Raw genomic sequence first — 17,189 nt, 5'->3', positions numbered from 1 at the left:
TTAGGTTGATATAACTATGGTGCTCAGGGGTGTAGAAAATCCATGCCCCAGAGCACCATAGCTATGCTGACCTAACCTCGAGTGTAGACACAGCTAGGGTCAACATACTCATAGGGTTAGAAGGGACTACAAGGGTCATCTAGTCTAACCCCTTGCTAAGATGCAGGATTTGTTGTACTGAAACCATCCAAGACAGATGGCTCTCCGGCCTCCTTTTGAAAACCTGCAGTGAAGGAGCTTCCACAACCTCCCTAAGCAGGGTCTCCCACTGTGCTTATAGTTAGGTGGTTTCTCCTGAGATTTAATCTAAAACTGCTATGTTGCTGCTTGAACCCATTACCTCTTGTCCTGCCCTCTGGGGCAAGGGAGAACAACTTTCCTCCACCTGTTTTTATGGCAGCCTTTCAAGTATTTGAAGATCGCTATCATCTCCCACCGTAATCTCCTCCTTTCAAAATTAAACATACCCAGTTCCTCCACCCTTTGCTCATATGGCTTGTATTCTGTTCCTCTGATCATCTTTGTCACTTACCTCCGGATTCTTTCCAGTTTCTCTACATCCTTTCTATACGTTGGTGACCAAAATTGGACACAGTACTCCAGCTGAGGTCTAACCAGCGCCAAGTAGAATAGTACCATCAACTCTTGTGACTTGCATGCTATACCTCTGTTAATGCAACCTAAAACTGTATTTGCTTTTTTTTGCAACAGCATCACATTGCTGACTCATGCCGAGGCTGTGATCCACCACAACTTTCCCATTCTTCTCAGCAGTGCTGCTGCCAAGCCAGGTATCCCCCATTCTGTATTTGTTTCCCCTCCCCCCCCTCAAGTGTACCTTACATTTGTCTTTGTTGAATTTGTCTTCTATAGCCCAGGTCTCCAATTTATCAAGACCCCTCTGAATTTTAGCTCTATTCTCCAAAGTATTGGGAACCCGCCTAGTTTTGTGTCATCTGCAAATTTGATCAGTATGCTCTCTATTCCTACATCAAGGTAATTAATAAAGGTATTAAACAACACCGGACCTAAAACATATCCCTGTGGAACCCCACTTGAGACCTCCCTCCTATTTGACATCATTCCATTAATAGTTACTTTTTTTGTTTGTTTTGATTGGTTAACCAATTATGTATGCACTTAATGGTAGTTCTGCCAAGCCCACATTTCTCTAGCTGTGAACCCATAGCTATGCAATTGTAGCACCCTAGCATAGACATGGACCAAGACAGCTCTGCCATGCCTGACGGAGAAGAGTCTGGCAGGGGCAGGAGCTGAAGCAGATCCAAGCTGTTGAAGCCCCCACCCTGCCAAACACCTAATACAGGGGGAAAGGAAGAAAGACTAAGTACTGCACAGAAAAATAAAAATTAAAGTTATAAAACAAAATGGGTCAGTGGAAACTAAATTTTCAACTGGTTTAACTAGCAGAGGTAGAAAATCTGGTAGCCTGAGCAGAAGAGTAGGGCTTAGCCCTGGAGCTTTCAGCAACATTGGACCGCCTCCAAGTTCCATAGGTGGAGGACATTAACCCATTAGCAATGAATGAGGAAAGAAGCTGAGTAACAGAATGGGATGTTGTGCTTGAAGAGGTAAAGTGGCATAACTTGCAATCCGAGACTTGCTGTGAATACCACCAGATGTTGCTTAAGATTAGGTATACAGGGTAGATCCAAAGGAAGTCTTGTGGAAGAACTGTAAGCTCTTATACAGAAATGATCATGTTGCCTCTCTCTCAGTAAGGAGTTTAATGGTTTTGGAAGAAAATGTATATCTGTTTCCTTGGGGGTTCAGCTCCAGATTTTTCCCTCTGCTAGGGGAACAGCCTCTTCTGGAATACTCTTGCTAGTGACAGATTTGCTATGTGGAATTTGATAGTGAGGATCAAGACCTCTCTGAATTCTCAGATACTAATTTCTCTGATTCCTCAAACATCTTCAACACCTGTAAATTTGGATACACAGCGTGTCTGTTTAGGATGGCCAACTGCTATAGAATCATAGAAATATAGGGCAGGAAAGAACCTCAAGAAGTCATCAAGTGCACCCCCTTGTGTTGACAGAAACAAGTAAACCTAGCCAACCCCTGACAGATGTTTGTCCAACCTGATCATAAAACCCTCTAATGATGGGGATTCCACAACCTCCCTTGGAAACCTGTTCCAGATCTTACTACCCTAACAGTTAGATATTAGGAGAAAACTTTCTAACTTAAAATACCCTTGATGCAGATTAAGCCTTCTTGTCCTACCTTCAGTAGACATGGAGAACAATTGACCATCCTCTTTATAACAGCCCTTAACATACTTGAAATCTTGTCAGGTCCCTCTCAGTCTTCTTTTCTCAAGTCTAAGCATGCCGTTTTTTAAACTTTTCTTCAGAGATCAGGTTTGCTAAACGTTTCATCATTTTTATTGCTCTCCTCTGGCCTGTCTTCAGTTTGTCCACCTTTTCTGAAGTGTGGCATCAAGAATTGGACACAGTACTCCAGCTGAGGCCTCACCAGTGCCAAGTAGTGCAGGACAATTACCTCCCATGTCTAACGTAACAACACTCCTATCAAATATCACCTTGGAATATTAGCCTTTTTCACAACAGCATCACATTGTTGACTTTTTCAGTTTGTGGTCCACTATAACTCTCAATTCCTTTTAAGCAGCATTACCACCTAGCCAGTTATTCCCCATTTTATAGTTGTGCATTTAATTTTTCTTTCCTAATTTTTAACTTTGCACTTAATCTTTATTGAATTTCATCTTGTTGAATTCAGACCAATTCTCTAATTTGTCAAGGTCACTTTGAAGTCTGATTCTGTTCTCCAATGTGCTTGTAACTCCTTCCAGCCTGGTGTAAATCTGCAAATGTTATGAGCATACTCTCCAATCCATTATCAAAGTTATTAATGAACATATTTAATAGTTCCGGACAGGGGACAGACACCTGTGAAACCCCACTAGAAGTGCCCTCTAAGTCTGACAGCGAACCATTGATAACTACTCTTCAAGTCTGGTCTTTCAACCAATCATGCACCAGTCTTACAATAATTTAGTCTCAATTGCATTTCCTTTGTCTGCTTAGGAAAATGTCACGGGGGACTGCATCTAAAGCCCTACTAAAATCAAGACATATCATAGCTACTGCTTTCCCTTTATCCACTAAGCCAGTAATCCTGTTAAAGAAGAAAATTAGGTTGGTTATTCCTTATAACTATTGTCCTTCAGATTTTTACAAACTGATTGTTTAATAATTTGTTCCAGTATCTATCCAGATATTGAAGTTAGGCTGACAGGTCTATAATTCCTATGGTCCTCTCTGCTCTGCTTTTTAAAGCTAGGTACCATGTTTACTGGACTTTGTCCAGTCTTCTGGAACATCTCCTGTCCTTCAGGAGTTCTCAAAGATAACTGCTAATCATTTTGAGATTGCTTCAGATAGTTCCTTAAATGTCCTGGGACGAATTTCATCAGGCCCTGCCAAACTGAATACATCTAAAAAATTCTTTAACCTGTTCTTTCCCTATTTTGGCTTGCATTCCTTCCCCCTTGTTGTTAATATTAATTGTGGTGAGTATCTGGTGACCATTAACTGTCTAGTCTGAATCAAAATAGACATTAATCATCTTGGCTTTCTTGATGTTGTCTGTTATTAGCTCTCCTTCCTTGCTATATAAAGGACCTACAGTTTCTGTTGTCTCTCTCTTGCTCCTAATATATTTAAAGAACCTCATCTTATTGCCTTTTATATCCCTTGCTAGGGTAATTAACTTTGTGTCTTAGCTTTTCTGATTTTGTCCTATATGCCTGTGCTGTTCTTTTGTACTCATTAGCAATTTGTTCATGTTTCCACTTCTTATAGCTTTCCTTTTTGATTTTCAGGTAATTAAAGATCTCCTGGTGGAGCCATACTGGCATCTTACTATTCTTCCTCTTTCTTTCGCAATGGGATAATTTGCAGTTATGCCTTTAATACTGTCTCCTTGAAAAACTCCCAGCTCTCCTGAACTCCTTTTTTGTCTTAGATTTCCTTCCCATGGGACCTTCTCTACCAGTTCTCGGATTTTCTTAAAGTCCATTATTCTTATTCTGCTGCTATCACTCCTTCCTTTTCTTAGAATCATGAAAGCTATCATTTCATGATCATTTTCATTCAAATTACCTTCAACCTTCAGATTCACTATGAATTCTTCCCTGTTGGTCAGAATCAAATTGAAAATGGCTGTCCATATGCTTACTTTCTCCACCGTCTGGAACAAAAATATTATCTCCAATACATTCCAAGAACTTATTGGAAATTTGGTGTTTTGGCATTTTATTTTTCCAGCAGATGTCTGGGCTACCAGGTCTTGTGTTTGGACATTCCTGCTGTTTGTTCTAGAAATGCCTCTTCCTGACTTGGTGGTCTATAGCAGACCCCTATCATGGTGTCACCCCTATTATTTTTACCCAAACACTTTCAACTGTTCTGCCTTTCACCTCCTTCATCAGAACAAGTGTATATATTCTAATATAATGCAACACCTCCTCCTTTTTTATCATGTCTGTCCTCCCTGAACATTGATGGGTATAACACAACTTCCTTGAAGCCACTCAGTTAGGAGCCATTGCTCTTGCCACAAATAAAATCAAGTCCCAGGAAAAATTGCTAAAAACATTTTACACACATCTGCAAGGACCTGATCTGAATGTAAATCCAAGACTTCACACCCAAAGCAAGATTCATATCCCTGTGCGATGAGCCATTTGATTACCAAATAATAAATTTTCCTTACTAAGTACATGAATCATTTCTTGTCTGAATAGCCAGTTGAGGCTTTGAAATTTTGGTATACTGTCCTCATTTTTATAGTCTTTGGGATCTTTTGGAAGGTTTGAATATATCTTTTATTGGTGGAATTAGTGCTGTACCAAACTTAGGTCTTAAATTTAGGAAATTTTAGGTTTTACATAACATTTCAGTTTAACATTTGGTTTTAATCAGAAGCTTGCTTTTGAGGACATCAGATCCAAAAAGTATGAGATAAGCAAAATTAAAGTGAAAGCAATATTATTATTAATGAGCTCTTCACCTGCAACTGGCTTCCTGTCTTGTAGGAGTCAGTGCTTTTAGTTTTTTGGGGGGTGGGTGTTTCTCTCTTTTGATAATGTGTATGTTACTTACCCTGGCTGTTTATAGGAGAAAGATAGCACATTATGATAGCTCAGCCTCTGAAGCCCCATGCACTGGCAGAGCAAGGGTCGGTGGCTCCCCGTTTGATGCTCCTGAAAAGCAGTGTACAGCACCTCTTGAACTTGGTTCCATGCTTACAGGGCATCTTTGCTGCTGTAGTGCAGGGCAAAGGTAGTCCAGTCAAGAAGTGCTATACTGGAGGAACTAGAGGGTTAGAGCGTCAGTACTCCAGTAATTCCTCAGCTCCGAAGAGGGAGAGAAGAACTAGAAGCTGAAATGAAGTCTCTACCGTATAAATAAATTTGTTTAAACAAACTGGTTGGGAGAAACTGAACAGCAACTTGTTCCTCGGCCTGAGGCAGCAATTTTGGTGGCCTAAGCCAAAGGGAAGGGCTTAGTCCCAGAGCTCCCAGCAACAACAGTGGATCACCTCCAAATTCTAGAGGTAGGAGGAATTACCCATTCATTATGAATAATGAGAGGAACTGTGGAGCAGAAGTCTGTTGCCTATAACATTCAGCGTTGCCTCTAGCTAGCATTTTCCTTTCAAATCACAACAAGTAATTTCCTCTGTATCAGATTGCTTTTAAGGGACAGGATTTAAGCAGTTCTTTATTATTGGTTTTCCTGCTTGTAATGCAGGATAACAAGGCCTCTGAAAATAAGGACTACCTGGGAGGAGAGTGCTGGAATTCTGGTTGATAACTACAAACCAACCATCACTTTGCATGGATCAAAAGTGATGTGATTAAGAATGATCTTTTCAAAAATTCATGAAAACAGTTCAGCATTTGCAACTATCTTTCACATAAATATCTATCTAAAGTGGGTCAAATATTTAAACACCTCCCTTTTTTTATTTTTTTTTACAAAATGTTTTTCAATACAGTTCTCTCATTTCCTCTTCATCTTGTTTCTCTCCCCGCCCCAAAGAGAGAACCAATTTCTTAGTGTATGTGCATAAGCAGTTCCTTATTTAGAAGCTGTTTATGTAACACTGTATTTATTCCTCTTTCTAGTTCTTCAGTCATTGGGGTGGCTTTCAACTTCCTGGTTACAGACAACAAAACAGGTATTTTAGTAAAACGTTGACCTTAAATTCAGTGCTTTTAACAAGATGTATAATGTAAGTGAAAGATTTAGATATTTTACTTTGTAAGGCAGCATACTGAAGTTTCAGTTTAGTGTATTATTTGAATCATCCTCTTCTCTCTAGTATACTGCACAAACGTGTAAGCAGACAGAAATAATCACATGGAATATTTCATCAGTTCTGAATTAAATGAAGGATTATTCTGCAAAGCTCTTTGAACCACATCATCACTAACATAGAAATGTAGCACAAATATATTTTTGACTGTGCTTTATTTTAATGTGAGATTTAGTACAAATTGGTAATTAAAACGATTTTACTCGCCCCAGGTCCTGCGTATAAGAAGTCCTCTTTTTCCTGTGTCTCCCACTTCCAAGTTTGCAGCTAGTGCCATGGAGATGTATTTTGTTGAAGAAAGGCAAAGTTATGACAATGTACCTCTCTTTTCCATGAGAGTTTTGCATAACTAGTTCCTTGTGACTTGCTGAAAGTTATTAGAAATTGAGATATAGGTCTTTTTTCACTGGTTTTCTATTTCTTCAAACTTTTTAAGCTCTGTAAGACTCAGAAGATCCATGAATGTGGCTCAAAATCCAGCACCATGCCCAGCTCACTCTCAATCATTTGATTTGATAGATTCAGAATATCCTTTGCAAATATATCCAGAACAGAAGTTTATTTAACATTTCAGTAGTGTTTTCAACAAAGAGAACTAAGTTTGTCAGTTCAAACAGAAAGTCTTTGAAAGAGGCATTTCTTTGTAAATCTGTCTTGACAGGGAAAAAGTCCATCTAAATTAAAGCTTTATTCTATTTGATACAGAAATAGAGTGGATCCCAATTTCGAACATACTAGCTGACATAAGCCAGAGAGTGTTCTCGGTTTCATTCAGGGCTCTCGTGAATACTGTGGTATGATGGCCGTAACTCTGAAGACGACTTGTCTTTTCCTCACTAATATTCTAAAATCTGTAGCAAATACAAATAAATATCAGAGTAAGCAACAAGCACAGTAAAGAACACTGAAGCAGAGGAATATCATCCTGTGTGAGATATCCATAGTAGGTCAAGTTATTTGTCACAAATAATGCATCCTTTTCCTGATCAATCTGAACAGGATTTTTACTAATTTATCCATTACGCAGAATTGCTCAGATATGTTGTGCAAACTTGTTTCAACCTATGGATTTGTTCAAACTATTTGCTGCAAGCATTTGAGTATTCAAAATTTGCTATTTGGGCTGCGTGATTGGTCATTTAAGTCACGGGTGGTTATTTCTGTTCCCTGGTTTTAATGATCTAACCTTGAACAGTAGAACATCTCAAGAAAGCATTTGGGCGTTGGGAGTGGGCAAAGAGCCCTTGAAGAAAGAAAATGTTAAGAGTTTTATGAAATTAATTTTTTTCCTGTCCTCCTTTGTACAAGAATGAGATTAGATTTAAGTAAGTCCTTGGACTGCACATTTAAAGGATATTTGGGTTCCTTCCTGATTAAGAAAGGCGTAAGCAGTATTTCTTGACTGTTTACATTCTTCATAGTCAATTCTCCCAGTCATGAAGTAATTGTATTTGCATGTATACACACATGCTATTTGGGAAGGGTACAGTAATCTGTCCTATGTCTTCTTTAATTGCTAGACTGCCACAGATCTGGCCAGGTAGTATGGGAAGCTGCTGTGTATTCCCCACCACTGATATAGCACACACACATATATATTTGCCAGGTCACAACTCTTTCAATTTTGATAGTTATACAGCTGAACATGATCATTTTAAATTCTATGAATTTATTCTATTTATAAAAAATGAAGTTATTAGTTGTACACAAATATATATTTGTATGAAGTACAGACCAAACAGAAAAGGAACCTTAAGACAGTCACCATAAATACCAGGCCAAATGTTGCACATTTATTAAGACACAACAAAGAAGGGTTGTTTTGGTAGCTGATCTGAGAGCAAGTATTAATTTCTAAATGAATATATCTTCTCCAAATATACTCTCCTAAATTATATCAATTCAATTTCTTTAGTGCATCTGGGGAATTCACTCTCACCTGTTCTCTTTGTTGCAATAATCTGGAATATTCCTTTCAAATCTTGTAGCAGTTCCTGTTTTGATCTCCTTTTTCATTACTGTGGGTGTATCTGTTTTTGGATTATACCTTGATAATATCTAAAATAAAACACTGAAGGCATTAAAGAGAGAATTTATCTGAGCAAGAATTCAAAGCATGACTATGGTTTATATGTTTTCAACTGAAAGCAGCAAAGAATTCCCAGATTCAAATCTGATAAAATTAAGCAGTCTTTCCACACCACTGATCTGATAACAGAATGCAGATTCCACAGGCACAAACACACACAAGAAGTAAAAACAACCTGCAGAATGTCTTCTGGTATCTTTGTTATTTCTGGAGGCGGAGGAGTATTAAGGAGATTTTCATAGTCAGATATTTTTGGAAGAGAGGGTCTTCCAAGATGGTCAATATACTTGTCAGAACTTAAAATAGGAGGAGCACAATCTTCTTTGTGTTGTTTAACTGTCACATCAATCTCTGGCAGTGACTCAGCCTTGTTCCCCTTTAATAGCTGTATAAAAGATGATAATCGTATTCAAATTTATAGTAAAATGTCGTCAGCTAGTTTAGTTTTATTAATAGCATTCTTAATTTGTCTAATTACTTCAAGTTGATGTTATGGAGATTGGTTCTACACTGATACACTTGCCCACAAAAGCAGTGTGGGAAGGGAAGGCCATTACTGACTCATTAAAAAATTATATCTATCTAAGTACATTTTCACTTGTCACAGAATAAATATGATTACTAAAATGACATTTAAGCACTTACTTTACTTTCTGTTTTTAGCCAGCCTGTTTCAAAGTCTGGAAGAGTGGGTGTTGTTATCTGATTAGAAATATTTGATTTTTTCATCTTTGGGGATTTGGGTAAGATGGTATTGTCCTTTCTGGAAGGAATTTTCAGACCAGGAGTGCAGAACACAGGTATCAAAGGAGAAGCCAGGCAATCAACAGCTAAAATAATGGATATGAGTAATAATTTTACATGCTTGAATACACAGGGCATTTATAACAGTTCAGTTTTACAATTCTGTATTAGAGACTGCAGTAATAATTTTTGTGTATTTACGCATCCTAAAACAGCATGAAAGTATAATACTAGCTGACCATTTTACCACTGTGAAGACAAAACTAAATTAGAAGGATCTTTGAGGTTAGATGCTTTAGTCCATCTATACAATGCAAATTTTAGGTTCAAGTCCATAGCAATATCCACTTTCAAGAACCAGTTCTCTTGCTTAAAACATATCTACATCATATTTCTGAACAAATCTCTTACATAAATGTATCTTACATTTTTCCAAATTTTAAATGTCAGTGTACAATTTTGCTCTAAGATCTTCATACACCTTCTGAAGTATGTCTCATTTTTCTCTTTTAAGATACTGTACAGCTATCTTGAAAGTTACAAGTTATAATATCAGGTCAGCTTGTTCTAACGTAACTTCATTTCTGTTCTTTTAAGCTTTTAGTAAATAAGTTTAAAATTACTGAAGCAATGATTAAGTTCTGAAGGTGAAAGACTCACAGAGCAACATATGGTCTTTGTGGGTGATGGTGTTGGAGATGGGAGAGAAAACCAATATTTATCTTTAAGTCTGGATGCTAGATTTACACACCGCCAAACCCACCTTCTTTTGTACCTTTTAAAAATAATTTTCTGAATTCTTACAATGCAAACAAGTATCAAGCCTTAACTGCCAATGCAGAAAGTTTATTCAGAATTAATTGAAAATTACCACTATTAATTCCAAATAGTTTGAATTTACCATTTTCGCTAGGTGTTTTCATTGCTGGTCCAGGAGTAACCATGATTTCCCTGGATTTTGATGTTTCTGCTGCCACACACATTTCATTATCATCTTCCTTAGGAAAACTACAGATTGGGATTAAAAAAATACATCAAAAGTGATATTAAAATACCATGACTATGGTTCCATGATTAAAGGTATATTGTCAACTTACTAAACATTTATATAGCAGTTACACCCAGAGGCCTGATCAGGATCAGGATTGTGCTAGGCATACGGGGAGGGATAGTTTAATGGTTTGAGCACTAGCCTGCTAAACCCGGGGTTGTGAGTTCAATCCTTGAGGGGGCCATTTAGGGATCTGGGGGAAAAAAAAAAAAAAAAAAAAGTTGGGGATGGGTTCTGTTTTGAGCAGGGGGGTGGACTAGATGACCTCCTGAGATCCCTTCCAACCCTAATATTCTATGATTGTATAAATACATAAGACTACACACATTCTCATCCTCAAAGAAAGCTATGGCTCAAATCCCACAGTTCACAGCGTACAAGTGCAGCAATCTATCCATGCTCTATCAATTGCCCAAGAGATTTGAAACCTAGTCATTCTGAAAAAAAAAGTAGTTACAAGTTGTCTTGTCCCACACTTGATCTGATTTTAGAGTCCATATTTCCATTTTATTTTACATTGTCTCTCCCTCTTGCCTGAAATCCATACAACAGAGAAGGAAGATTGGCAATGAGAAAGACAGAGGAAGTTGTTTCCCAGCCCTGTTTTCTCTATGACCATGGATTCCATAATTGTCCAGCAGGGATTCTTGAACCTTCCCCTTAAACATAAAGGTACTGACAGGACTGATCTGATATGGAAATTCCCATGACTATACCTGAAGTGCTGTTGTATGATTTTAAATTGATGTCTCTTTAAGGTTGCAACCAGGTTCCATTTTAAGACCCATATATTTATCTTCCTACCTGCTAGAAAAGTTAGTTTGGCTTGAAAATTGCCAAAGTTACTCAAGACTAAGGAGAATTTTTTTCCCCTAAAGCTTCAAGAAAACTGGTCAAACTGTTTGAGTTACAGGTTACTTTACACTGATTATCTACTTAATAGCGTTCTATGCAGGCTGCATCCCGAGTTTCATTATAAGACCAATTTTCACATCCCTTATAGTTTTGCACAGGAAAAGTATTTCTAGCTAAAAAAATTGGGCTAGAATTATTTTTGAAAGCTAGTAATCAAACCATTTTAAGTTATAGGTGTTTAAAAATGACATTGAATAAGTCTACTTCGTGTCACTCTGGCTACATACACATCTCAAACTTTATACAGATTCTTCCCATTAAATAAATAAACTAATTAAATTTTCCAGAGTCTTATTTACAAAAATTAGCCTGCGTAAAAGCATGTAAAGTCTTTCTGCACAATTTCTGCACTATATGCCTGACTAGAGAGAGTCCAGGAAAGAGAAAGTGCAAGAGGACTGTTATCCTGCAGAGCAAATGAAACAAAGATTAATTAAAGTACAGTAACTCCGCACTTATCATCATGCTGGTTAATGTTGTTTCATTGTTACATCGCTGATCTATTAGAGAACATAGTCACTTGAAGTTGCGCAATGTTTGCTTATAATGTTGTTTGGCTGTGGGGGCTTGGAACCAGGGTGGGCTGGCAGCCCCCCATCAGCTCCCCTCCACCACCCCCAGCGCCACCCACCCACTGGCAGCCCCATGGACCAGCAACTCCCCCTTTGCTCCCCACACCTCCTGTCTTCAGCAATCAGCTGTTTTGTGGTATTCAGGAGGCTGGGGGGAGGAGCAAGGACGTGGCACACAGCTTCACCCCTTGCCCCCTGAAGCAGCTGATTGCTGCAGGCGGGAGGCACGGGGAGGGAAAAGGGAGATTGCATATCGTGTCCTCGCTCCTCTGCCCTAGAGCAGTGGTTTTCTAACTGTGGGTCGCGACCCAGTACTGGGTCACAGAATGTAAGGCACTGGATCACAGTGCCCTGGTCAGCACCACCGACTGGGCTGTTAAAAGTCCCATTGACAGTGCTGCCTGGCTAAGGCAGACTAGTCCCTACCTATTCTGACACTGCACTGTGCCCCAGAAGCAGCCGGAACAGGTCCGGCTCCTAGGTGGGGGGGGGGGGGCCCAGGGCTCTGTGCACTGCCCCCGCCGCGCATGGGTGGATGGTGCCTATGAGCGAGAGCCACACGGAGCTGCTTGCGCACCTCCGCCTAGGAGCAAGACCTGCTGCTCGCCACTTCTGGGATGCAGCATGGTCTGCGGTACCAGGACAGCCAGGAAGCCTGCCTTAGCGCCCCTGCTGCGCCGCTGACTGGGAACCGCCTGAAAAGCCTGCGCTCCAACCTTATGCCCCAAATCCCCTGCCCCAGCCCTGAGCCGCCCCCAAACCCAGAGCCCCCTCCCACACTCTGAACCCCTCATTCCTGGCCCGATCCCGCAGCCTTCACCGTCACCCCTCACTCCCAGCTCCGGTGGGTGGTGGGCATCAACAATTTTCTTCAACTGGATTGTCAGAAAAAAAGTTTGAAAACCACTGCCCTAGAGCCACAAATGGCTGATTGCTGTGGGCGGGAGGCTTAGGGAAGGAGGCGACGCACCTCCTGCCCGCAGCAATCAGTTGTTTCACGACATTCAGGAGGCTCTTGCAGGGAAGAGCGAGGATGTGGTGTGCTTGAGGGAGGGGTGATGGGGCCTTGGAGGAAGGGGTGGAGTGGGGATAGGCCTCGGGCAGAGCTGGGGGTTAAGCACCCCCCCCCCACACACTCACTTTGGAAAGAACAGCAAGAGGAGCAGCTGAATGATCCACCCTCTGACTCCACCACCTCACCCAAGCTTCATAATCATTATTGCTGAGTACAATATTTAATTGTTTGTTTAAAACTTATACTGTATATAATGTCTTGTCTGGCAAAAAATTTTTCCCCAGAACCTAACCCCCCATATTTACATTAATTTTTATGGTGAAATTGGATTAGCTTAACATCGTTTCACTTAAAGTCGCATTTTTCAAGAACATAACTACAATGTTGAGCAAGGAGTTACTGTAATCTAAACTCTACAAAGCAGGGGGTAGACATATATACACTCACATACGCCACGCAAAGAAAACTGTGTTGACAGTATATGCAACCATATCTATCAACCATAACTCAAAGTTAGCAAACAGTAAGAAGCAAGGAAATAAAAAGTTCAACCATTCCAACACTTCATTTAGTTTCCTTTCATACTGAACCACTTTCACCTTTCATAATCCACATATTATTACTTTAATACTGAACATTACCCACTGTGCAGCCCTAACTCCAGTTCTGGTTACTGGTTTTATGCTAATCTACTTTGATTTAATATATGGCTTGTGTGGCTAGCACAACTTATACCGTATATAGTTCTGTGTACAATTTTGAATTGGTTTTGTAAGTACGAGAAATATGTTGTCAGATTGCCAATGGTAGCTGTGATTTTCTTTTTTTTTTTTAATAAAATGTTTAGGAAAAGGTGATGTGTGTCAGCAATTGTTCTAAATGTAATTACAGTTACAGAACTGAAGTCTTAATTTATAGATGCATTGGTATATTTATGGGCACAGGTAAGGGGGCAGATCATAGTTAACACATTTTGATTTTTTCACATAGTAACAGGAGATAGAAGCAAAAAAGAAATGTGATTTATTAAAAACTAAATACCCAGTGAGGTCCACTAGTTGACACTACTTTCAACGCATTCTTTGAAACTGACTAGGTTTTGAATTAGCATCCCTTTAAACACAGTACATGGAAAAAAACACAGCCACAAAAAAAGTCACAGCATAGTGAGCTCTCTCATTACTAAAAGTTCAATATTATGAAATACAAATACAAGGGGCATGTTTGTGCCATTTACAGAATGATCCAGACATGAATTGAAACTTGTTCCTTTACAAGTCCACAGAGTGGGGAGAAAAATAGCAGCCGCAGAATAGCCAATGGATGGAATATATATGGGAAATCATCATGTCAATTTTTCATATGTATAGAAAAAGGCAAAATAACTGAATTGCCTGTGCTTGTAGTATTTGCAATTAGAGCTACTGGTTCTAACATACATTGGCATCATAGCAAGAGCATAATGTCTAGAGATTTTTAAAAAATGTGAATTTTAACATTGATCTAAAAAAATCCACCTACTCCGTAAGTGTGAAGAAACAACAGCCAACTATGCTGTGATAACTGTTTAATTCTATTACAAACTTTCCATTTGAGTTTTAAAGGATAATATAGAGAGTCAGTTATAGAAGTCCCATGGAACTAACACTGATTTCATAATTAAAGTTGTGACAGTTTTCATTATCAGCCCTTTTCATAGACTCATAGACTTTAAGGTCAGAAGGGACCATTATGATCATCTAGTCTGACCTCCTGCACAATGCAGGCCACAGAATCTCACCCACCCACTTCTGTATCATAACCTGTGTCTGAGCCATTGAAGTCCTCAAATCATGGTTTAAAGACTTCAAGGTGCAGAGAACCTTCCAACAAGTGACCCTTTTTTGTCACCCCATATACTAACCCTTTCATTAAGTGAAATAAATCATTAAGAGAAATCGAGTTGTAGAATTTAAAAGGACATTGTGAAAAAGAACAAAAAAACACTTCACCTATTTTAGTAACCTCATTTTAGAATATTACAACCAAAATTATTTTTAAAATATAATGTATTTGTTATGCTGTGCATTTCTTCTGTTTCATTCAGCTATGGACAATGAGGACCTGACTTTTAAAACCAGGTGTACCCATTTTAGAAGTCAGGCCCTTAAAAATACCAGTTTGACTTTGAAGTTCTCCATGCTGCCATGTTTGTGTTGCAGCTACTACAAGGGAATATCTATTTGATAGAAACAATATGTTCATGATTACTGAAAAATTGTAAACATTTTTATCCATCTTTGGTTTTCTGAAAAATTAGTTTCCAAAAAACCAAAAACTGGACTACATTACAGCTGGTAACTGCTTTTAAAAGTGCTAACTTAAAAAAAATAAAAAATAAAAAAACCAAAATCACCTTTTATTGCCCATCCATAACTCAGACAGCATGATCAAGAAATAGCTTTATATCAGTTCTCAAATGATTATTGCACACGACAATGTTTATTAATGTCTGAACCCAAATCTGAGGTTAATGAAAGCCAAGGTCTTCAGATTGTCACTCTCTGACTGTCTCTATCATGTGGAACCTACTCAAAGTGGAAAATTTAAAATCTTTAGACGGCACAAAATGTGCGGAAAGACGCAATTTATCTAGGGTATCCAACACAGCAGTGTCTGGCACAGCAGAGAGACAGAGAGAGAGAGAGAGAGAGAAAAAAGGATCACCTATCATCAGAAAATTGCAAGAAACTAGTACAATCACAGAGGCAACTACTACAGAAAACACAGGATAGCCTGAAGTTAAACACATCTACTTACTTTTTTCTTGTCTGAACATTTTTATTAATAAGTGCCATTGTATAGTCTTCATTCAAACACATGGTATGTTCACTAATGCCAAAATGTTCAAGCTTTGGAGTTAAACACTCATAATCATCCATCTTTAATGTACATTTTGGTGTTTTGGGCACTATATATGGGGTCTGTTTGGGAGTTGGAATTCTATTTCTTGAATCTTCTTTATGCATATTTGTCTGGGGTTGTACATCCATCATATCCCAAGTTCTGGAGAATGCGTACTGTGAAAGACCGAAATCTGAAAGCTGTGGGTTACGCAAGGGATCCTTAGGCACAGATGTTTTCCCAGTACAAGCAGGAAAGCTAGACATATCTTCCACTTTCTCTTGATCAGAGTTAGCTTGGTCAGATACCTTAGATGCATGGTTAACTTCCTCCTTGTCCTCCACTGTTTTATTAAAAACAAAGGATACGTCAGAAATATCAGTAACCACTTAAGAACTGTTTTATAGACTACGAAAACAAGACACTGACAAAGAGTTAATAGAAAACTGAAAATGTGCATAAGCACAATGTAAAAAAGTCAAGAGGAACGAAGAAGATCCCACTGCAAAGATAACTGAGTGCCCAAATCTTATGTTCAGAAACTAAGACACTCAAGAAAACAACACTTACAAATTCCTACAAATTATAGCAACTAAAAGAAAGCCATTCAACTGATAGCATAAGTAGCAGGAGCGCCAGTGGTGACATTGCTGAAAATGCTTTTGTATTGCACATATTTACTGATTTTCTTTAAAATTTAATATAACACCTTTAAGGGTTTATATTAATCCTCAAGTATTACTGAGATTTTTATATCAATAAGGAGTAGACTGGGGAAAGTTGAGACAATATTAAAGAAGAAGAGACAACTAGATAATCCTTTGGTTTTGTCTAAGGCCTTTGTCTATGCAAAACTGGTTTAACACTGTGATTTTAAAACAATTTAATTAAACTGGTGCAAACAGCTGGATACTTATTTTGGTTTAAACCAGCTTTATTTCAGTTTGATTTAAGCTAAACTGAAAAAAGCCATTCAAACCAACATAAGCGTACAGGGGTATGAACTGATTTAAATGAAACCAGTACAATAGCTCATGTAGACAAAGCCTCTGCTAGGATAACAAATTGGGTTAAGAAGATGTGTTACATGTTTTAACATGCTGTTAATTACCAGTTAGTATTCAATATAGGACAAGACAGTTATGTTTAGAAACAACATCAAATGGGCTTTATTAACTCTAGAACCTTTGTCTTTTTGTCCATGTGTTTACAGCACCCAGCACAATGGGACCCCAAATCTTTGGGTACTACTGTAAAACAAATACTACTATGGTCCACATTAATGACACCTGAGATGAAAGACAGATTACAAGGTCAGGGAGTGTAATTTTATGCATGTTACTGTGATATTTAACTTGTCCATGCAACAAGGGTAAAAATTTCAAGTTGAATACTATTTCAAGGGTTTACGGATAGACCTACTATTAGACATGTTAATGTAAAGAAATCTGGCTAAGCCTGTATTATGTTTTGTAACTAGTTCATAATATTAACACATTTGGTCTGTGCTTTAATACAGAGATGCTTACAAATAGAGCAATGTTT

The 17,189-nt window shown here is 38.6% G+C and overlaps 1 protein-coding gene and 1 long non-coding RNA gene across 2 annotated transcripts in view; one reads left to right on the top strand and one right to left on the bottom strand.

The window, feature by feature from the left end:
* Positions 1–17,189, top strand: part of LOC127043347 (uncharacterized) — a 35,630-nt gene that overhangs the window by 1,675 nt on the left and 16,766 nt on the right. Inside the window, exons 2-3 of the long non-coding RNA XR_007772208.1 lie at positions 712–791; positions 6,185–6,237. This is a non-coding gene — a long non-coding RNA (uncharacterized LOC127043347). The remainder of the gene's footprint in view (positions 1–711; positions 792–6,184; positions 6,238–17,189) is intronic.
* The window catches only part of SKA3 (spindle and kinetochore associated complex subunit 3), a 29,526-nt gene continuing 18,850 nt past the window's right edge, over positions 6,514–17,189 (bottom strand). Inside the window, exons 5-10 of the mRNA XM_050937269.1 lie at positions 15,561–15,987; positions 10,110–10,216; positions 9,110–9,294; positions 8,640–8,849; positions 8,315–8,433; positions 6,514–7,226 (exon numbers count right to left, since the gene is read on the bottom strand). Coding sequence (XP_050793226.1) covers positions 7,220–7,226; positions 8,315–8,433; positions 8,640–8,849; positions 9,110–9,294; positions 10,110–10,216; positions 15,561–15,987 — 1,055 coding nt within the window. The 3' untranslated portion in view covers positions 6,514–7,219. The remainder of the gene's footprint in view (positions 7,227–8,314; positions 8,434–8,639; positions 8,850–9,109; positions 9,295–10,109; positions 10,217–15,560; positions 15,988–17,189) is intronic.

Source organism: Gopherus flavomarginatus, chromosome 1 (genome assembly GCF_025201925.1).
Source record: "Gopherus flavomarginatus isolate rGopFla2 chromosome 1, rGopFla2.mat.asm, whole genome shotgun sequence".
Lineage (NCBI taxonomy): Eukaryota > Metazoa > Chordata > Testudines > Testudinidae > Gopherus > Gopherus flavomarginatus.
This window is presented reverse-complemented; position numbering and strand designations above follow the sequence as displayed.